Source organism: Sphaerodactylus townsendi, linkage group LG12 (genome assembly GCF_021028975.2).
Source record: "Sphaerodactylus townsendi isolate TG3544 linkage group LG12, MPM_Stown_v2.3, whole genome shotgun sequence".
NCBI lineage: Eukaryota > Metazoa > Chordata > Lepidosauria > Squamata > Sphaerodactylidae > Sphaerodactylus > Sphaerodactylus townsendi.
In genome coordinates, this window is record NC_059436.1 from 38830705 (window position 1) to 38853695 (window position 22991).

At 43.8% G+C, this 22991-nt stretch overlaps 1 protein-coding gene across 1 annotated transcript; it reads left to right on the forward strand.

The window, feature by feature from the left end:
- Positions 1-7303: 7303 nt before the first annotated feature.
- On the forward strand, positions 7304-17298 carry LOC125442005. Its single transcript, XM_048513095.1, has 2 exons — positions 7304-7633; positions 15541-17298. Exon 2 carries the CDS (start codon positions 15583-15585, stop codon positions 16891-16893), a length of 1311 nt encoding a protein of 436 aa, XP_048369052.1. The 5' UTR covers positions 7304-7633; positions 15541-15582; the 3' UTR covers positions 16894-17298.
- Positions 17299-22991: the final 5693 nt, after the last annotated feature.

Here is a 22991-nt window from a genome sequence, read left to right on the forward strand (position 1 = left end):
GTGTATGTTCAGTCAAGTCACTTCAAACTCATGGCAACTCTATGCATCAGTGTCCTCCAAAACCTTATGTCCTTCTAGGCATCAATGTCCCCTGCTGACCAACAGAGGGAGCAGCAACTCTTATCTTGTCAGTAAAAAAAACTGGAAGTGCACCTTCTGGTCATAGAACAAAGAAAGGAGTTGTAGTTGCTGCCAGTTTATTTTTCAGTGGCTTGAAATAAAGCATGTAAGCCTGGACCTCCATTTTCTTTGAATGACCCATGAAAACTAGTGTTGCCAACCTCCAGGTGGCACCTGGATGTCTCCTGCTATTACAATTGATCCTCAATGACTAAAATCAGTTTCCTGGGAGAGAATGGGTGCTTTGGAGGGTGGCGCTATACTTTGCTGAGGTGCTACAGGATTCGGGATCTGCCGCCCCTTGGCCAAGAGGGCAAGATGGAGGCCTGGGGAAGCGGGACAGGGTGCCCAGGAGGTGATGCTCCGGAGCAGCCTGCCCGGGGACCAGAAGAGGGGCGGGTCACCTGCCAGAGTGCCGCCCCCTCCTCCAGGCTGCTAGAAGGTGGGGCAGGAAGGTTCCCTCCTCCCCACAGCTCCTCCATCACTGGACTTCACTGGCAGCCTGCCCTGCTGACTGGGGGTCATCCAGGGTTGGCACTTCTTGTTACCGCCACAGGAGAATAACAAAATATTTTCCTGAGTCAGGTTGCCTGGCTACACTGGCTCCATGCCCGGACGCGGAGACTTGTGTTGTTTAGAAGCCTCCATAAGGTTCACAGAGAACATATATGTGTGTTTGTGCCAATGTTATATGGTTTCCCTCTTGTTTATGTCTTTCTAGGATGTAATAAAAACCCCTCTTGGTTGAGTTTATGCCTGCAGTTTAGGATTTTAGTTTAACAAGGTTCTTCAGTTAGTTAAAGGTCTTGTCAGATTTAAGCAAGCCATGCCAATAAATATATGTAAAGTCTTGCCTATGAGTACAAGTATATGTGTTTATCCTTTAAGGTTTCCCTAACGTTTAAGTTTAGAAATGTTTAGAAATGTCATTTTTGAAATTTGTGTCTGATGGCCAAAAGCAGTGGCCAGAAAGGTTGATATTAAGGGACAAGAAGCTGGCTCTGGAATGCAGCTTAGACCAACACCCAGCCGACACTTGGACAAAGACAAAGACAAAGACCCTCTTTGGACTTGCAAATCGAATCTGCTGCCAGCACCCAAAGGTCCCCAGCTGTTGGAAAATGTGCGGGGACCTCCATTGGACAGTTTGAACTTTTCTTTGTTACAGCGATGCGAGGCGGGAGCCCCAGGGTATTTCTAAGAGTACAGTTATCTGATAAGGGACTTAGCTGGGTACGGCAATAAGCCCACCTGAATGAATGTTATCTGCTTTCCGTTCAGCACCTGTGCGAGGTCTCACGGGAAGACACCTGACAGTGAGATTTGTAAACTCTTTCAGAAGTTGTAAATGTATCTTGTTTGTGTGATGTTTGTTGTGATTGGTGTTTGGGTGAGGGACTCGCCCCCTCACCTCCCACTTCCCTGCCCCTTGACCCGCTTTGACATTTGGGAATAAAAGTTCTTGCACTGTGTTGCAAGGCGCGATTCTCTCCTGACCGAGCTGTGACCACCACTTGCAATAAAATCCTTTTTGCATGAAGAACATCGGCTTCCTGCGCCTCATTAAGTTGCTGAGCTGAAATCACTCATTGTTACCTGGCAAACAGCGGTAACATTCTTAGCCAGGGCTATTGTGGTACACCACTGCCTCTAGGGCTCCACTTTCCCTAGATTTTCTGTCGGGGGTGGGGCGGAAAACTCAGTTCTTGCCCCAGGCTTCATTTTCTGTTGATACGCCACTGCCAAGGTCCCTTTGGGTGTATAAAAATAATGTGCCATCCAGTTGCAACTGACTTACAGCAACCCTGGGTTTTCAGGGCAAGAGATTAACAGACCAAACATGCTTAGCTGCCAAGGTCTGGCAAGATTGTGTATAGAGCAACATATTTTCCAGCTTCTGTATGCATGATCAGAAACCCTTTTTTTTAGGCTAACCATTTGCACATAACAAAGTTGAAGACCTGCGCATTGCTTAGTTCACACAACGTCTTGACTGTACATATGGGAAGAACTGCAGGTAGTGGATTCCTCCCGTTATGCAATTTTGGAGTGTTAAAACACAACGAGTGATTTTAATTCTGTTACCAAGCATAAATATCAGTTAGCGGTTTTCAGAGCTGTGTGTCAGTGTTCAGAGAATCTTGTTAACATTGTTGCCAGCATCTGTGGCTGGCATCTTCAGAGATGTATCACAGAGAGAAGTCTGTTATGAGAGAAGTCTGGACACAGTGTATAGCAGACTTCTCTCTGTGATACACCTTTGAAGATGTCAGCCACAGATGCAGGCGAAACGGTAGGAACAAGATCTACCAGACCATGGCCACACAGCCTGGAAAACCCACAACAACCAGTTGATTCCGGCCATGAAAGCCCTCGACAATACATAAATATCAATGTTTATGTTAGCATTTGAATTGTTAGCATTACAATTATTCATGTGATATGAACAACATTTTAGGTTTGGTAGATCGGTAGGATGCTTTGAGCCTTTGATTGATGCAAGCAGAATTTGTGTCATTGGAAGTCTCTTTGTGCTGGAGGAAAGCACCACCTTTGAGCTGAGCTTTCAGTGATCATTGTTGATCAGGATAACAAGAAGGCGGCCAGAGATGTCAAAAATCCAACCAGGACTGAGAGGAACTGGTGTGGGCAGAGATGAGTGGAGCAGCTCCATTTTTGAAGCAGTGCTGGCCCCCTTTGCTCACGGGCTTTCACCTCATCAGGAAGGCACACAGATATTCGGTTAGTTTTATCCGAGATATATAGTTTTCTTTTAGCTTTAACTCAATCGTTGATGAAAGTCCCCTGGTCCTGCTTCAGGTCGGGCGAGAAAGAAAGAAAGAAAAGAAAAGAAGATTGTCCAGGGGAAGAGGTATAGTGCCAAGCGCTAAGCAAGAAAGAAAGAAAGAAAGAAAGAAAGAAAGAAAGAAAGAAAGAAAGAAAGAAAGAAAGAAAGAAACAGAAAATAAGACATGGAATAAGAAATGGAAACAGGAATAAGACATGGAAACAGGAATAAGACATGGAAACAGAAAATAAGAGAAATGTTCCTTTGCCATCAGCTGCCTGTCAGATTCTGCTGGGGCCCAGTCTGAGTCGTGTGCTGTTTCACCCTCCAACTTCATGGCTGTTTTTAGTTGGGCAAGTACTCCAGGAAACAGCCTCAGAGTAGAGTAAGAAGAGGGTGTTTCTCTTCACCCAATTTCTCCACTCTGCTCTGCTGTTTACCTATTCCCAACCTGCCTTGGAATGGGTCTAACTTTTCCCTGGGATAAGTGTGGGGGCAGAGGCGTCAACCCCAGACACTCCCTTTTCCATGCGATTTTTTTGCTGCCTCACCCAGCCAGGAAGGCTGACTATGACCTTGAGAGTATCTCTGAGTGTGTCTTTCTATCTTCCCTTCAGTGATTACTTCACAGCATTCTTGCTTAAGCGTTGGCCTCTGAAAAAGACCAGCAGATGCAACTGATACCTCCCCACAGCTTCCCCTGAGTTGTGCAAGGAACGCAGAGTTGAAACCCAGAACAAGTATGGCTGGTTTGGTCTATGTGCACAAAAACATCACTGCAATGTCCCCATCTATATCCAGATGAAGAGGTGACTATAAAACATTTGCTTTCCTTAACAACTACCAACAAATCTGTTGGACAGAGCAGGCTTTGTGTTGGCTGCCCCTAGGCTAATTGAGGTACAGAAAGACAGCAAAGGGAGAGGCTATGCATTTATCCAAGAGTACACACTTGCTTTTTGGGTTACTCAAACTCCTAGAGATTGCATGAAGTGCTGCAGCTCACCCCACCAAGTGCAGCTAAGAATATACCTCAGCTCTTTCTTTCTTTCTTTCTTTCTTTCTTTCTTTCTTTCTTTCTTTCTTTCTTTCTTTCTTTCTTTCTTTCTTTCTTTCTTTCTTTCTTTCTTTCTTTCTTTCTTTCTTTCTTTCTTTCTTTCTCTTCCAACCCCCCACCCCTGGAAAATAAGGACCAGGGGGGAGGGGACTTTAAATCCAGCAATTAATTAAAGCTAAAAAGAAAAATATATATATATATAAAGCGGAGACAAAAATTTAACAACAGCGGAGGAGGGTATACACATAAATTTCTATAATTGGTTTCCAAATATCTGGCTTAATAAATATTTCACTCTATCTTGCAAAGTTACTTTGTTTATTTCTCTAAGCTTCTCCTGGCTTTACAACCATCCCATTCATTAGCACGAGCACTAGCTTTTCCTTGATTGATATGAAGATTTTCTGATAATTCAGCCATCATCTGATTTTTAAAAAAATCTCCCCATTAAGAAGAGAAAACATCATTAAAAAGGGAAACATTAAAAAGCCACAAACCGGGTGACCTAACCCAGTCCGGAAACCAAAATACTAATGAGATGGAGGTGTCAGAAATAACATCTATATCACAGGCAATAAGGTGAGGCATTAGAGAAGATGAAACAAGAAAATAATCTAACTGGAAATGGTAATGATGCAGAAGGAATAAAAGTATAATCTTTGTCCATCGGGTGCAGTGTACACCAGGGAGCAATCAAGTCTAGTTCAGCCATACGGGCTTTGAGATTTGATCATACAGAAGAATATTCCTTGTGTGGAAGTATGCTTAAGACGACAAATATAATTAGTATGCCATTAAAAATCTCCCCACCACCACGATCACCACCGCCACCACGTAGCTACTTGGTAAATTTTACATATGACTGAAACATTGATGAAATGCGTTTGGAGAATCCACACCTGGCTGTTAGAGATTGTATCTAGTTGATTGAGATGCATTCCTAACCCAATTTATTTGCTATAAGATATATGTAACCAGCCTGCTATATGTTACCACTGCTTTACTGGGACATTCTTTCCTTGATCTTTGCTTTATGGCTTCACATGTCAAGTAGATAACTAGGAATGCCCCTGATACTTTTGGTCTCATGGGAAATGGGATTTTTCCATTGTCCTGTGGGGGCAGGAGGCCAGGTAGCTTTATTTCTGTCTATTGCTGACCTTGGTGTGCCTCAGCTCCAAAATAACTTTCACATTCTTTGGGATAACGGGAGGGGGGGGGATCTACTTCTGAATAAAAGGGATAGCAAAAGCAGGTTCGCCAGAACTGGCTTTGTCCAGGTGGGTGCTTCGATGCCTATCAATAAATGCTACTGATCAACAATACAGAGTCCATTCATTGCTACAAGGTCCGAGACCTAACACAGGCTCATCTTCCAATGTACCCAGTCGGAGCTCACTGTGTACATCAAGGGATGTACCTGGCCTGGCTTTGCCATACCCAACTCAATGAGGGAGCCTTGTCTCACTGGGACCTTCCTAACCTCATCCCACCCACTTGGTCGGGCATTTCCTGCTCAAGCAGCCTCCCCTCCCTCCTTTGGGGGAGCAGAATTGGGGGGGAACCATTTTGCACAGATATTCTCTCTTCCCACCTGCCCCTGCTTCAAACAACTTTCTCCTTATGATGCCCTCTCTTCGGATTGTCCATCTGCCAATCAGGTTCTGAGTCTAGTCTGTTGAAATGGCTTCCTAGAGAAGGCAAAGTGCAGAGGACTAAGGCTGCCAGATTTCCCCTCACTGTCACTGCCACCAGGGAATGGGGGTAGTATTGCCAGATCTGGGCTAGAAAGCCCCTGGAGGTTTGAAAATGGGGAGGACAAGAAAATAATCTGACTGGAAATGATTATGATGCACAGAAGACCTCAGTGGGGTACCATGACCTAAAATCTACTCTCCAAAGCATCTGTTTTCTCTGGGAGAACGGATCACTGTAATCAGGAGATAAGCTGTTGTTCTGTGGGATCTCCCAGTCCCACCTGGAGGCCGGCATTGCTACAGGAGATGCCTTCACTTTTTGCATTCAGGAAGGAGGGTAAAACAGTTTTATTTCAGAGGGTATGTTCCTCTGAACACAATCAGAACAATGAAAAGGTATTTTCCAACACTGACAATAGTGTAGTGCCAAGGGGTTAGGGAGGGGTGTGTGATGGACTGGGTGCGCAATCTGAGGGGGCATGATGAGGGCATTCTGGGGACATGGTGGGGGCCGTCATGGCACATGGAAGGCGCGTGGCAGGGGCGCAGGGCGCACATGTGCCCCAGTCACAGTTCCCCCTTGCTCCACCCCATCTCCTCAGCCCTCATCTCCTATTACCTCGCATTGGAAACAATGGGGGATGGGCACCCCTTTGGAAATCTATAACTTTGGCCCCCCTGAACCAAACCTCACCAAATGTGGACGGTATCATCAGGACAGTCTCCGGATGACACCCTAAAATTATGGTTCCATTAGCTTTAAAAATGCACCCGCTGCAGGCCAAAACGCAAAAAACACTAAAAATACCCCCAAAAGCATGAATACCTTTCATTCAGATTAGTTCATATTCAGGCAGGACATATTCGGCCGATTTTGGCCTGAATATGTCTGAATTTGCCCAGATTCGGGCCAAATCCAGTATTTGTTGCACCCGAATCGCCAAGCCTACTAGGAGTGCAGTTTTAAAGTTATGTGCATGACAGACTAACATTGCCAATCCCAAAATGTAATCTGGTAACCTTGGTGTGAGAACTATATCTGAAAGGAGATTCCAAAGCTTAGTCTGAGAATCCCTGTGGGATAGAGACAAAGGTCTTCATTCTGTACAGTATAGTGGTGATGCAGCAATTGCAATGACATCACTTCCCTTTTCTTGTCAAGTTTGCAAATTGACTGCGAATTTTTCAATTTTTTCAGTTGTCCATGTGGGGGCTACGTCTTTGAGGGTTCATAACTTTGGCCCCCCTGAACCAAATTTCACCAAACTTGGGGGGGTGGGGGTATCATCCCAGTCTGAAATGACACCCTCACCTTTGAGAATCCAAGATTCAGCCAAGAAGACTTTCTCTCCACCCAGCGGCATAATAAAGCCACAGGAATAGTGAATCACATGGTTGGGTCCTCAGGGATGTTCATGTTCTGTCTGTCTGTTTTCCCCAAGTGTTTTTAAAACCAGGAAGCCAAAATATGCTTTCTCCACCCCACCCTACTTATCTTTTTTTCCCCATCTCTCTTTTCCAGAGCAACACTGCAGCTACAATGGTTATTTCAGGCATCCTCTGAATGAAGACCAAGGAGCCCTCTGTCTTCCTTGGGGCAAGAAAAACCTGTTTTCCCTGACAAACTTGAATGTTAAACTATACCAGGAGCAACTGATGAAAACTTTGGAGTGCCAGGTTGAATTTGCTGCTGTTCCATCTTTTTCCTTTAAACAAACAGATGTATAACAACGATGAATTTCCAGATGACAAATGAGTAGCAGGGAATCTAATTTCCCAACCACTGGGAGAAAAAAAAAGGTTCCGGAGAATAAAGACTGGCAACTGATTGCAAATTTCACGCTCCACGAAGTTTTCCAAAAAACATTTGTCTTTGAATGTTTATTCCTTCTACCTGCGAGGGGAAAGGACTGGAAAGAGGAAAAAAGAGAGAATTCTCGTGTGTACATGAAGTTTTGGGAAAGATAGCAGGTACTATCTTTTGTTTTTAACTTTATGTTTGTTTGTTTGTTTGTTTGTTTGGGGGGTATTATGTAAGGGTTTTAAACATAGGTCATTTAAAATAATTTAACTAACAAATAACAAATGGGGGGGGAGGAATATATACAAAGATACTTGATTTCATTTGCTCAGACTCTATGGAGATATTGTTTAGGGTACTTTCACATGACCTGGAGAAAGAAGCGACGGGGTACTTCCGTATGAGCTAGAAATCTCAAGTTCAGTCTGCCAAAAACGGGTGAATTAAACTGCATCAGGAAGAAAGACTTGACTCTTTTTTTCTCAATGAAAAGCCTCAGAAGGAAGAAAGCGAGACTGGGAATGCATGGGGGGTGGGGGTGGGGGGTGGGGGAGAGAACAGGAGGATTACTTAACATTTTCCCTGCCAGCAGTTATTAGCTCAAAGTCATGTTTACCCGCAGCTGTTTTTCCCCATTGAGGAAAATGGATTTGCGGAGAATTGTTTCGGATGGTAGTGGTGGAATTGGCTTCTTTTTCCCCCAGTAATCAAGATCACCCCTAGTTGTAGAATAATCACTGCTCTGAAGGTGTCCACCATTCATTGTTTCCATTTAAGGAATTGGCTGCAAGTCATTTCTATGGAGCAAAGGAAGGATCCCATTGCCAGCGATGGGAGAGTACAGTGGGCCAGGAAGGAAAAATTGCTGTTGCCCAGGTGAATGGGGGCATTATCCCTGTCGCTGGAAATATTGCTTTTTGTAGGTAGCCAAACACAGGGAGAGGCACAGACTCCTCCTGAGCACACACTGGTGACCAGGGGATCTGGCAACCCTAGATTTTGTGCCAACTGAGCTTTTGTGCCAATTGAGTGCACATTAGGAGATGCAGGTATGATCCTTCTGCACATATACAGAAAAAGACACAGTGTAGTAGGCAAAAGAAAGAGCTGTGAACTGGGATGTTCCCCTTTCAAATCTTGCCACTGCCATAAATTCACTAATTTGCCTTAGGCCGGTTCCTTTCTCTCACCCTCCCATCTGCAACATGGCAGATTTTAATACTCAACTTACCTTAGGGGCCTGTTTTAAGGATCACAAAAATATGATGCACATGAAACTCTACTGTGCATAAATGCTGCAGAACGTTGTAGGGTTATGTTGCATGTAAGGGAGAAAGGAGAAAGTTGCAGGGCTGCAGAAAGGTTGGGGTGTCTCCATTCCTACCTTTTGCATCTGACACAGTGGTCACGACCCTGTACTGAAGAGGAACAAGCACAGCATATCTCAGGCTCTTAGCGTGGGATGGGATCGGTTAAACCCCGGAAAACACTGTGCAAAAGGTTCAACTTTGCAATGAAAATACAAATGCAAACTCCCTCCACTCAAAGGAGTCACTGATTTTAACCTGCAGCCCTCTTCTTTTTTTGAGACGGTCAGTTATGTTGGAACAAAGAGCACTTGTCTAACAAGCAGGTTGGGCTAACGATATGAAAAATAATCCAGATTTACTACTCACTAAATCTATTTTATCTGTCCCACTTCTGACTTCTGATAGAGCCAAGCCTTGAAAGCTATTTTCCATAGATACACCCCTGGTTCCACATTGGATCTCTGTGAAAACCCCCAATCCCATATACATCAGCTTAACGGAGAATTGCAGGGGGGGGGGGGTGCTTTGTAGTATGTGTCAGTCAAGAAAACAGCTGAGGAGGACAGTCTTGGATCTAAAGCAGTTATTGAAAAAAAAATCGAGGCAGAACTATTCTGATTTCACACGGCCAGATTCTGACATTTATTTTTATGCTTGATACAAAAATGCAGTCTCTTTTTTTCTGCCGACCTACACTAACGGATGGCTGTTTGTTTCTGCATCATTTGGGTTTAAATGAGGATATAGACTAATGAATGATGAATGCTTGGGCTGTGGTGGCTTAGGCTGAGAGGAGCAAGGCCTAGGGTCAACCAGTTTGCTTCATGGTAGAATGTGGGATTTGAATCTAGGCTTAATCAACTGCATGGACTTCACCATCACATAAGAAGGAGGAGGAGGAGGAGGAGAAGAAGAAGAAGAGTTGGATTTATATCCCCCCCTTTCTGTCCTGCAGGAGACTCAAAGGGGCTTACAATCTCCTTGCCCTTCCCCCCTCACAGCAAACACCCTGTGAGGTAGGTGGGGCTGAGAGAGCTCAGAAGAACTGTGACTAGCCCAAGGTCACCTGGCTGGCGTGTGTTGGAGTGTACAGGCTAATCTGAATTCCCCAGATAAGCCTCCACATCCCAAGCGGCAGAGCAGGGAATCAAACCCACTCTTAACCACTACACCATGCTGGCTCTATGTGGCCAAAGTGGCTACATTAAACAAAAAACCCTGAAGGATGAGAGAAAAATGGAAACAGGATGGCTCACTTGGGATGTTTACAGGTTAATTGATCCAGCTAGCAGGGAAAGTGTCAGACAAGCTAAAGTTCAAAATGGCTTCGACTGGTACCAAATGCTAAAAAGGGCTCTTTAAAGTATGCTAAAAGCAATCAGAAAAGGAAGGAGAGAGTTAGTGCTCAGTAAGGAAGGGGAAATGCTAACAGGTGACAGAGATAGAGGAATCACTCAGCTTCTGTTCTGCTTTGTTCTTCCCAGAAGAACAACTGCATAAAACCCTGCATAAATGGTGAGTTCCTGACCAGTTGTGGTCCTGACCAGTTGTGTCTTCTTCTAATGTGATGGTGAAGTCCATGCAGTCAGGAATACCAAGCCTTAAATTTGTCTCCAGAGCTGGATGTAATCAGGGTACTAAAGGAACTTGCTGATGTATGCTTAGAACCTCTGACCCTCAGCTTTGAGAAATCCTGGAGGGCTGGTGAGATGCCTCAGGAATGGCGATGGCCAAATGTTGTCCTCATCTTCAAAAACGGGAAGTAGCAGGATCCAGGAAAAAAACACAGAGTGGTCAGTCAACTCATCTTAAATCATTTGGCTCTAATCAGCTTTTCTGTTGATTAAAAAAAGGAATGATTGAGTCTCCTTTGACGATGAAAAAACTACGCCGGGGAATATGGGACCTGTATGGGTGAAAACTTGTAATGAAGAGCAGAACTGGGTGAGATGGAGCAAGAGAGCTCCTTGGGTCTAACCCATGTTGGTTTTCGATCGAGTGGATTACAGGAACGTTGTGCAAGTAGTAGACCTTGATTTCTGCAGGGCATTTCACAACCCTGTGATGTTTTGACTAGCAAGCTGATTTAAGTGCAGATCATCATCTGAGAGTATCATCAAGTTGGTCCTCTGCAGGTTGGAGAACTGTATTCAAAGTGTGTTCACTCACGGCTCTTCATCACTTTGAAGGGAGGCCTCAAGGGGTGTAGAACAGATCTCAACCCTTAGTCTGATGCTCTTCCACTTTTTAATAATTGCTTGAATGCATGAGAAGATGGAATCCCTCCAGGTTTGCAGATGGCAGTGCGGAGGGATAACTAACACCTTAGAGCAGTGGTCTTTATTCTGTGGGTTAAGATCCTCAGCTAGGTAGATCATTGAGCTACTTTGATAAGCCATGACCCCCTAGTAGGGTTGCCAACCTCTAGGTGGTAACTTGTGATCCCAGCTGATCTCCAGATGACATTGCTTTACCTGGAGAAAATGGCTGCTTTCAAGAGATTAGATCTCACTGATGTCCCTCCCCTCCTCAAACTCCACCCTCCTCAGGCGTCACTCCCAAAATCTCAAGGTGTTTCCCAACCCAGGGCTGGCAACCCTACCTCTTTGAGAACTGCCATTTTTGGGGAGGACCTGCTGCTAGCATAAATCAGGGCCAGCATCAGCATACTCTTAGATGAGAAAGCTGCTGGGACCAAGGGGCTCTGGCGGGGCCCACTGCTACCAGCACGTCCAGCCCACTCTCTTGTCAGTCCTCCACCACCCATGATCTCTGCTGTATGCACTGCCTCATGCCACTGGGGAAAGGACTGCAGGCAGCCATGAGCCTGGGCTGTGGGAGCATGCAGACAAGGGGTAGGTGCGGGTGCGTGGTAGGTGGGAGGAAGGAGAGCATGAGTGCCTGGTAGCAGGCAGAAAAGGGGAGGAGCTCTTGACAACTCTCTGACCAGGACTCCTGGAAACGGTGGAACTATCTCTGGTACAAACTGGCTCCTACCTCTTTTTGCATGTCCAGACAATCATACTAGCCACAGTTCAGTAGTCATTTCAGCTCACTAGTCATCTCAGTTTTCTATTATGTTGGAATTGATCTCATGCCCTGAAAAATTATGCCTCAAATGAAATTTTTACTTGTGGATTTTTTTTTGTCCAGAGGATACACATGTGTTATGGAGTAAACTAGATTTCCTCCCATCCTTCCCCATCCCTCACCCATACAGGAAACAGACGCCCATGATGACTTGACCTTATCATGGTGACACCTCTGCCTACCCCCACATCTCTGTTCTCTCAGCAAATACGAAGGTGGGATGATTTGTTTAGGGCAGATGTGGTCTCACCTATGAATAGCTTTGAAACAAACAACATCTGCCACTCCTAACACAGCAGCATCCATTTAAAGAATGAAAGTTCCTTAGACATGTTTGAGGGCTTTTCATTTTAGCAAAAAGTTGACCAGAAGGCAGGGGGGCATAACAGTGGTTTATAGAATTATGCCTCAACAATGGTACAATTCAGGGTTGCCCAAAGAAACTGATGGGATGAGTCAGAAGGAGGTACTTACATGCTACTGCAAAATGTTGTGGCAACCACTGGCTGGGCTGGTTTCAAAACAGAATTAGTTAAATAGTGAAGAAGAGATATGTCAATAGTCATGATGATTAAATAAAGTTGGCAATTCTGACTAGGGGAAATTCTGCAGAACTGGGGATGGGACGTGCAGACAGCAGAGCTGGGGAAAGGAGACATCTTGGTGGAGGTAGTCAAAAATCTTTTGGTAGCAGCAAGATAATTATTAGCACCACTTGGAAACAGCCAAGTCTGCCTAGGATCAGTGAATGGGTTCATAAAATATGGTACATTGTACTGATGGGTGACATTGTTCCCTATAAGAAAATGCAAGAAGAAAAAGTGAGGTTCTAGAGACCTATACGGATAAACGATATTGTTCCATTTTATGATGGAACAGAAATAAACCCAGTGAACAGATAAAATAGAATATTTTGAAATACATTTGAACAAAGGACTATTGGAGAACTCTTAGATTTACATTTGTATTGTTTGAATCTTTTGTATCTTTTTAATTTTTCTTTGTTCTCTTATGGGAGCATGGTAGAGTCTTTCTTCTGATTTGAATCCAGTTAATCTTGTATTCCTTCGCAAGTGCACAATATTTTTTTTAAATTTTAATTAAATTTTAATTTTTTTAAAAAAATAATTTAATTAAAAACCAAAATCAAGATGAGGATAAAATGGAGTGAATGGACCAATGCATCCCCCCGGCCCCACCCCAAGGCCCTTGGAGGAAGGGTAAGATTAAAATGTATTACATAAATAATAAAAAAGAATACCATATTTTGTGAGAGAGGGCATCAGTGGACAAATTGGCTTCCCATCACCCTATTTGTGTTCTTCCCAGAGTCATGTGGTTTGCCCCAGTGAAAACAAGATGCAGGACTGGATTACTCTTTAGTATTCTTTTTTTTTCCTAAAAAGAAGAAAATTTCTAAAATTGAAAAAGCAGAGGCTGTTCCCCAAACCACTCCTTTGATCTGCCTGAGTGTGGTTAGGCAAGATTCCCTTTGGCTCAGGGTGTTTCTTGAGATCTGGCATCATATTTAAATTATAGTGGAGCAACTGGGATGGTTAGCATGGTAAGGTGTTTAAAATGATGTAACGGGAAAGTTGAGGTCATGATTGTTTAATTAGGCAAGGTGTTCATTATAAGGCAGTCAAACCAGAAAGTAACCCAGTCACAGTGGTGGTGGGGAAATGGTGGCCGAGGCAAAATGATGTCTGGGCCCTGCCCCCCCCTCGATGTCCCGCCCCCACACTCTCAGCCCCCCACTTACCTGAGTTCAGCCAGCTGCTTTTTGCAGCTTGGTGGGGAAAGCAGCCTGGTGGGAACTACCCTTCCCAGGAGACCTTGCAAGCCCCAACTGGCTCACAAGGTCTCCTGGGAAGTGCAGTTCCCACCAGGCTACTTTTCCAGCCGGCTGCTTTTTGTAGCCAGGTAATCTCAGGTAAGTGGGGGGCATGTGGGGAGCACTGTGGAGGGTGTTGTGGGGAAGCCGAGGCCCAGCCACTTCTGGGGGTGTGTGGCTGGGCTTGGCCCGGCCAGTGTGCACATGTCATGCTGAGGCCTAGCCATGCCCCACATGCTTCCCAGAAGTGTGTGTGTGTGTGGGTGATTTTTCCACACCTACATTTGTCCCTGGATGTCCCCGTGGCAGCTACACCTATGGTCAGCCTAAAAACAAAGAGAAAACAAAAGAGCTCTTCTTCATCCTATACATTTCTGGCACTATTTATTGAAAGCAAAGGAGATGCTTGAGAAAAGAAGGAGACTCAAGGTGGCTTACAGACTCCTTCTCTTCCTTTCCTCACAGTAGACCCCTTGTGAGGTAGATGGGGCTGAGAGAGATCCACAGAACTGTGATTAGCCCAAGGTCATCCAGCAGGCTTCATGTTTAGGAGCAGGGAAACTAATCCAGTTCATCAGATAAGACTCCATCCTCATGTGAAGGAGTAGGGAATCAAACCCAGTTCTCTAAATTAAAGTCAGCCACTCTTAACCACTACACCACACTTGGGCAACTGGGTAATAGAAGCTTCTGTTCATTTTGAGGAAAACACTGGATTCCCATTCATTTCTCTGAAATCCAACTAGGAAAATTTTACGATTCCATCAAATGAGAAGGCTACATGTACTTGATTGTGGAAGACAAGGAGTACCTCATGGCGACACTGGGTATGGCGATATTGGGAGTGGGGGGGGAGGAACGGCTTATCAGTGTTCAGAGAGGCAGAAATTCGACTTTTAACAAACATTTGTTAAACAATTTGTTTAACAAACATTGTTAAACAAAAAAGTTTAACAAACATTCTACAAACTATCTTCATAAAGGCTAACAGGCAAATAAACATCACAAGCTTCATGATATCATTTTCCTACAAAATATAAACATACAAAAATAGAAATACAATGCAGTAGAAACAGGTGCGTTAGGATCTTTAGGGCTGAAATCATGGATCTTTAACAAAAGAAATTATTCTCTTTATGGCACACACACCCGGTATTCTCAGGGACCCTTGGGGCAGACTACATGGTTTCCTGATATATTCCTTCAGGGAAGGGCTATCTATTCTTTATTGTTCCAAGGCCCTTTGTTACCACATCTTATGTATGTGACAGCTTGCACGTCAGCACTTTGGTGAGGTAAGGGGCTTGGGCTGAATATGGCCTTGTGAGGGATTCTGGGATATATCTTTGGCCAAGTTAAAATGATACAGGCTGAAATAAAAATTAGAACAGAAATGCGTATGAGGTTACAGTTCAGTGGCATTTTAAAGGCTAACCATATTTTTTTCAATATGAGCTTTTATGAGCCACAGTTCATTTCTTCAGATAAGATAAGGGGCAATAATACTTATAGAGAAGATTACAAGTCTGGCGTAGGAAGAAGGAGTTGAAGTAGAGAGGAACCTGGAAGTGACATCAGTATGTCACAAAATGCTCTAATATCCACCACCCACCCCCGTCTCTATGGTAGAAATGTAGAGATCAGGACAATTCCTAGAGTGTTATGTGATACAGCACTACTTCACCTTTCTTTCCCCCACCATACCATTGAGACACAGTGGGGGATGGGGCATGCAGGCTGGGGCTTTTCTGCTTATAATAGGAGAATGGCAACCCTATATTTGTTTCAAACACAATTCCATACTTGTAAGATGACCCCACCTCTTGCCTGCTTTCTTTTGCAGGCTCAGCTGTGGAACGCTCTTGGAGTGAAGCCCAAGTTGGAGATGATATGTTTCAGGAGAAAAGCTTATTTGGCTGCCACCCTGTGTCTGGTGGCTTTTGCTGGCATGCTGATGCTTTCCTACCTCCGGATGCAGAAATCGTCTTTTGAACCCCGAACTGTCATGCACAAGAGCAAAGGTTTCTGCACAGGAAAGATCATCAATAGTTCGATCTCGGCTTTGAGTGACAACAAAACCTTTGTAGTCGCTCCATATTTTGATAACAGGGTAAAGAAAATGGTCAGAGTAATTGGAATTATGCCCCATGAGGAAGTCAAAGAAGTTTACTGTTTGTTCTGTTGCCCAACTGGAGATGACATATACATCTCCAAAGCTTTGATAGATGTTCATGATGATCGCTTTGGATTCCCCTATGCAGCGACGGACTTGCTTTGTATGGAACCCACCGATTGCGATCCACAGTATGTTTCTTTTAACTGGTTTCCTCGAGGAAAAGCTGACTTGCTACCTCGCTTTGAAATAAAGAACCGTAAGATCACAAACTCTCCTGTGGATTTCACAGTGTGTATCTCCACCATGTTTGGAGATTACAACAACATCTTGCAGTTCATACAGAGCATGGAAATGTATAAACTTCTTGGGGCACAAAGGGTGGTCATTTACAAGAACAGCTGCAGCCAACTGATGGAGAAAGTCCTGGAGTTTTATGTGGCAGAAGGGACTGTTGAGATAGTCCCCTGGCCAATCACAGCCTACCTCAAAGTCTCAACTGAATGGTTTTACAGTGATGACGGGAGTCAAATAGGTTACTATGGACAAATCACAGCCTTGAATGACTGCATCTACCGGAATATGTATAGGAGCAGGTACATCTTGCTTAATGACATTGATGAAATCATACTGCCCAGTCTGCATCCAGACTGGAAAACCATGATGCAGGATCTTCAAGATCAGAACCCAGAGTCTGGCGTTTTCCTATTTGAGAACCATGTTTTTCCCAACACTGTATTTACTTCTTCTGATGTCCCATCGTGGAACACAGTACCAGGAGTCAACATACTGCAGCATGTGTTACGAGAGCCAGACAGAAAAGAAGTCATCAACCCACAGAAAATGATTGTTAACCCACGGAAAGTGGTTCAGACATCTGTACACTCTGTCCTCCAGGCATTTGGAGAAAGTATAGGGGTTCCAATGGAGGTTGCTATCGTCTACCACTGCCGGACCCCCTTCCAGCCAGACTTACCCAGGGAATCCCTGATTAGGGATACAACGCTCTGGCGGTATAACTCATCCCTGATCAGCAGAGTTAATCAGGTACTACAGAAAGTACCTTTGTTGAAAGGAAAGTGACAGGCAGACCTTGAAGTGTTGATGAATCGAAGATGACTATGAGATGAACTCATTCTTTCTTTAGACAGCCCATCCAGAGACTGACTCAAGGGAATTCAGGTCTGGATTTAATGATGGCACTAATTTGTGGTGAGATGCCAAGAAGTAAATATGCATCAGAAGAAATGGTGTCTGGGTCACGGAAACTCAGGCTGGCATGAACTGGACTATTCCTCTGTAATTACAATGCCATTTTCACTGCAGGAACATTGAGTCACCTTATCAGTAATAACTGGGAACAGAATTTGCCAGTGCAGGAGGCAGCATACTTCTAAATACCAGCTGCCCAGAAGAATTGTCACTCTTGCATTGTTCAGTATTATAAAAACACAGTATGTCTAAAAATATAGAAAAGGTCTTATTTTGCACCAGAAATCACGGTTTTATGTATATGCAAGTTCAAACCATTAACTGACAAGAGGCTGGAGGATTAATCAGCTGTCGTTCATCATGCAGTAATGAATAATCACAGCACAATATGTATTGTTTAAAAATCAGGAAGAAGGATTTCAGTCGCTGGTGAATATTTAACTCCCCCAGAAGTCTTCAAAGCCAGTACTTCTTGGTGGAAGGATATACTGGCAGCTGAATTCACTCAGATAAATGTGACAGGAGCTATGCCATCAGTTTGGAGACATGCTAGCAAAATAGAAGTTCATGAGTACTTATACAACTACAGGCCAATCAGCTTTTTACGAGTGGCTAGAAAGCTTTATGCTCTGTCTTGATTACCGACTCATGGGCTGGCTGGCAACTAATAAAATCCTGGAGAGGGAACAGGCCGGCTTCAGGCGAAGTGCTGGGATAGATGATAATCTTTTGACATTACCAGATAAAAGGATCAGGTGATATACCAAGACCATTGTCTGAGGCCCTGGAAAGATATGTCCTATCCAAGTAGACAATACTGATTTTTTAGTCAGAGATAGAACTCAATAGCAGGCAGGTTATTGTATTCTTCAGTTACACAGTGCATATTGATAGCAGTGGAAGCTCTCCCAATAAGAAAATCAAGTCTTTGAAGGTTTTCTTTGAAGCAGCAGTGGCGTAGTGGTTAAGAGCAGGTGTACTCTAATCTGGAGGAACTGGGTTTGATTACCCGCTCTGCCACTTGAGCTGTGGAAGCTTATCTGGGGAATTCAGATTAGCCTGTGCACTCCAACACACGCCAGCTGGGTGACCTTGGGCTAGTCACAGTTCTTCGAAGCTCTCTCAGCCTTACGTACCTCACAGGGTATTTGTTGTGAGGGTGGAAGGGAAAGGAGTTTGTAAGCCCCTTTGAGTCTCCCTACAGGAGAGAAAGGTGGGATATAAATCCAACTCTTCTTCTTCTGTTCTTGGTATACACATTGTTCAGGGCTCCCTGATGTGATGCCCATAGATGAGACAGAACACTACAGTATTTCCCTGGTTCTATGAGGCGTCTCATGAAGTAAATGGGACCACTGTAAGAAAGGGCTTGTTATTGGCCACCTTCATTCTTTTTTTAAAGTTTACTTTTTTATAGTCCACCTTTTAAGCTCAGACTCAAGGCAAATGAATTGAAAGGATTTTTTGTGGTTGCAAGAGCAGCTGCTGGTGAGTCAACAGGACTGGTAAGCGCCCACGTTTCCCTAATCCGTAACCTTGTCCACAAGTTACATTGAATGCCTGTGCAATTCATATACAATGTACACTTGATTTTTCCTTATATGTGTACCAAGTAATTTTCATATTCTATTCAATACATGCACAGCTAAATGCGTGATACAAACCCCATATTAATGCCAGTACTGATCCCAAGTTGCATTTGCAAATTGAACAGACGTTGCCGCTTCTTGACATATGTACACACCTGCAGTCAGGATGTTCGTGGATTCACTTTAACATGTAAACAGGTCTAACATGTGGTTTTATTTTCCGTTCAGGTTCTCCTTCCTTTTATTCTTCTTTCTCCCCTCTTCTCCCTTTAGGTTTGTTTCTTTTCAGTCTACTTCCTCTTTCTTCCCCCTGGACTTTATTTCATTTCATGCCTCTTCTGAAATTCTTTCGCAAAGGGAGGAAGGGGGAATTGTTTGGCTGTGCCTTCTTCTGTTCTTGGTATATAGCCATTGGCGGAGGGCACTCTCCACCTCTCTCAAAATTACAAAGGTGCCCGCAGACTGAAAAAGGTAAGGACCCCCTGCCATGGACTAAAGCCATTATAAGCCATGAAGGAGTCCTTCGTAGGGACCCATAGAGTCAGTCAGGACACAACTCCCACACCCCAATTGAGTTCACTGCCTGCACTCACATAAACCCAATAAACAGAAGACTGAGAGCTAGTGTGGTGTAACAGTTAAGAGCAGATGGATGCTAATCTGGAGAACCGGGTTTGATTCCCCACTCCTCCACCTGAGTGGCAGAGGCTTATCTGATGAACCAGATGTGTTTCAGCACTCCTACATTCCTGCTGGGTGACCTTCAGCTAGTCACAGTTATTCGGAACTCTCTTAGTCCCACCTACCTCACAAGGTGTCTCTTGTGGGGAGAGGAAGGGAAAGGAGCTTGTAGGCCACCTTGAGTCTCCTTATAGGAGAGAAAGGAGGGATATCAATCCAAACTCTTCTTCTTCTTTGTAAGCAACCATGCCATGCCAGAGGTCCAGAAAAATAGAGCTTGCTAATTACTATGCATCCTCCCTGGGGCACCAGGATGCTCTATTATTCATAACTATTATTTGTTGTTGCTTTGCATCTTTCAAAACAAGAGAACATCTTGTACTGAGGCAGCAACTGCCATCCAAGTCTGAAGTAATGGCTGCATGTTCCTCACTAAGGTTTGAATATTTATGATATGACCCTATTGTACAACCTAGTTTGCCTTTACTTGCTTCTATAGATGCCAAACAGTTAAAAAACATAATGGGAAAAGCCATTTCCTTTGCTTAAATAGCATCTTGATGTACAGAATGGAGCAGATGAAACATTTTAAAGCACAAAGATATACATTCTGGCCAGCATTATGTCTGTGCATCAAGATTTATTTTATTTGTAATTTGATTTATAGGCTGGCCTTCCACATGAGGGGCTCAGGGTGGCTGAAAGTTAAAATTAGCAGTTGTTGTTGCAGTAAAATGGAACCACAAACTTCAGCCCTAACTAAGGGGAATGTATTAAACTAAAGGGTGGGGAAGGGAGAGAAAGGAAGGAGCAGGGAAAAAAAGGAAAATGGGCAGGGAAGGTGAAACAGAAGGGAAAAATTTTAATTGTATTTTAAATTGTGATTTTATTGCTAATTATTATTGTTCACCACCCTGAGCCCTTCGGGGGTGGCCGGTCTAAAAAAAAAATTAATAAAATAAATAAAAATGGAAAAGATGTTGTTCAAGGCACAGAAGTAGGAGCTGGTTAGAAAATTAGCCCCTCACTAAATAAAACTAAAGGTGTTTAGTATCTATGCCAGTGGTGGCGAACCTGTGGCACGGGTGCCAGAAGTGGCACTCAGAGCCCTCTCTGTGGACACGGGCAAACAGAGTCACCCCTGCCCCCCACACATCTAGGCTGGCCTGGGCCGCTGGGCTTGATTATTAGAATTAAACCTAAGACCTAGTTTTGGGAAAGCAGTGTAGGTAACCCTGTTAAGCGCTGTTAAACCCCACTGATTTTCACGCGAAGAACTAAAGCGCAATCCTTTACCAGGGAGTAAACTCGGTTGTTGGCAATGGGGCTTGCTTCTGAGTAAACCTTCCGACTACCACCAAGCTTACTCCTGAGTAACGCGTGCCTCGGAGCCAACCGTTTTTTCTAAACTAAAACCTCAGTATTCAGGTTAAATTGCCACGTTGACACTTTGGGATAAATAAGCGGGTTTTGGGTTGCAATTTGGGCACTCGGTCTCGAAAAGGTTCGCCATCACTGATCTATGCTGCAATATTGTATCTTTAGTATCTATGCTGCAGTTTTGAGAGAATAAGTCTTTTTGAGGCTGTGTCTGCACTCTCTATGAACAGAGCCAGATACCTGGGCAATCCCTGTTGTGGAATGGTTGGAATCTGAGACTACGACCAGGGAGACTCCTGTCCAAATTCCCATTCAGCTGTGAAGCTAACAAGGGGCCAGGCATACTCTCAGCATAACCTCCTTCAGATGTAACTGTGAGCATAAAAGGGAGGGGTGAACATGGATGCCCCCTGGAGCTCATTGGAGGAACATCAGGATTAAAACGGGCAGTGATTCCACACCCAACTTCAGATGAGAAGGTGAGGCCAGAGACTCCTTCCCCTCCATGCATTCTTGAAGGCAGAGTTATAACTTCGAAAGGCCCTTTAGCAGGTGTACGAAGGAATACAACAGACCTGGAGACCTGGGCCAAAACGACAACCAAGGCAATCAAGGGACTAGCATATTTTTTTCTACAAAGAACCAACACATTTGGGACTTTTTGGTCCAAAAAGGAAGATGGTGAAACAGGGTCCAAGGATGGCGGACGAAATTGTGGATAGAGTTTGTCTTTCTTTGTGCTCTAACCTGGCATCAGCCAATGAAACTGATCAGTAGATTCAGGCCGGACAAAAATAAATGCTTCATCATTCCAAGAGCTTGTGATTGCTTTTTAAAGAGTTTGACAGTCCCATAGAGAATAAACGCATCAACAACCACCAAGAGCCGTAATAGCTAAATAGAAACCCCATTTTCTCAATCATACCACTTTACTGGAGTGCAAAGGAGAAAGGCGCGCATCTGGCTGGGTACCGTCAGCAAGGGGATGCTAGGCCAGCAGAGTACTTAAGGCCAAAGCTGGGATTCATACAGACACACAACAAGCAACAGCTTCTAACATAGTTAGTGATTACAGGAAGACTTTCTGACGTGTGGGAAATTTTGGGTTCAAAAAAGCTCTTAATTATTCAGTGCATTTGCTGCTTGGGTCAGATTAACAGTTGACTGCAGGGTTTTCCTGAGGTCATCGGCCTTTTGCACACACAAGTTGTTCACAATATATCTTGCCACCAAATGCTACTTATTCTCTTTCAGTTTTGCATGCTTTTTTCTCCCATTTTGTTCTGGAAACGTTGCCCGCTTTTCCACCATTGCTTTCCTCAGCACCTTTCCTGTGATTTTTTTTCACCCATTTCTGTGCCAGCTTTCCTTGACCATGTGATCATGTTGAAATGGTCTTTATATTACCTTCCACATCATGACTTTCCCCATTGCGGTTTTGCTGTATCGCGGGTTGGCATAAGAGATTAAACAGGAATTTTGGGAGAGTTTTGCGGAAGCTACAGGCAACATGCGAAGGCCAGCAGACAACACAAAAAGTTTAGAAACTCAGAAATGCATAAAGTATATGTATAGTATTGTATAATATCAATATATTTTATCCTTTAACACCATAAATGTACACAATTTCTTTTTAAAAATTAAAAGAAAAATTCAGATTTCTTCTCCGGTACGAAGGGAGGGCCAAAATTTTTTACGTGGATTTCCAGGTCGTGGGGGGTGTCACTCCCTTAACCCCAGCGAAATAAAAAGGGTAATTATTTCTCTGCCTGACCAAACACCTGGCCTTTTTCCATGCTCCCATGTAGTTACCCAACCTCCCCTTTAGCCATTGCTTCCTCCCCTCATTCTCCATATTCTGAAGGATTTTTTTAAAAAAATTAACTATCGCATTAGCAATTTAATATATGGGGAACAGACACAAACCAGGTCAATTGTATCAGCTTTGTCAATTTCATCCAGAATGAACATAGCACCTTAAAGCAAAGCTACAAAGTGTGTACAGTTAGAAGTTAATGAAATTAACGAAGGGGAGATTTTCTTTTGCAGGAGAAAATTTACAGGCGACTGCTGCAGTAAAGCAGTTCCTAGTCAATTACCTCCTACAAAACTGTCCTCCCTTGTCAATTTCACTGGCTCCATTGTATTTCTGCTTTAACATGATGCTCATTGGGTATGAAATTGACAAAGCTGATACAATCAACCTGGCGAATGTCTGTGCATTGCTAATGCTAATGTTACATTGCTAATGCAATAAATCATTTTTTTAAAATCCTTTTGAAAACAGACACAAGGGAAATTTTGTCTTGTGTCAATGAT

Excerpts from the sequence above, each read along its gene's own strand:
- LOC125442005 (XM_048513095.1), top strand. The coding sequence starts at position 15,583 with ATGATATGTTTCAGGAGAAAAGCTTATTTGGCTGCCACCCTGTGTCTG.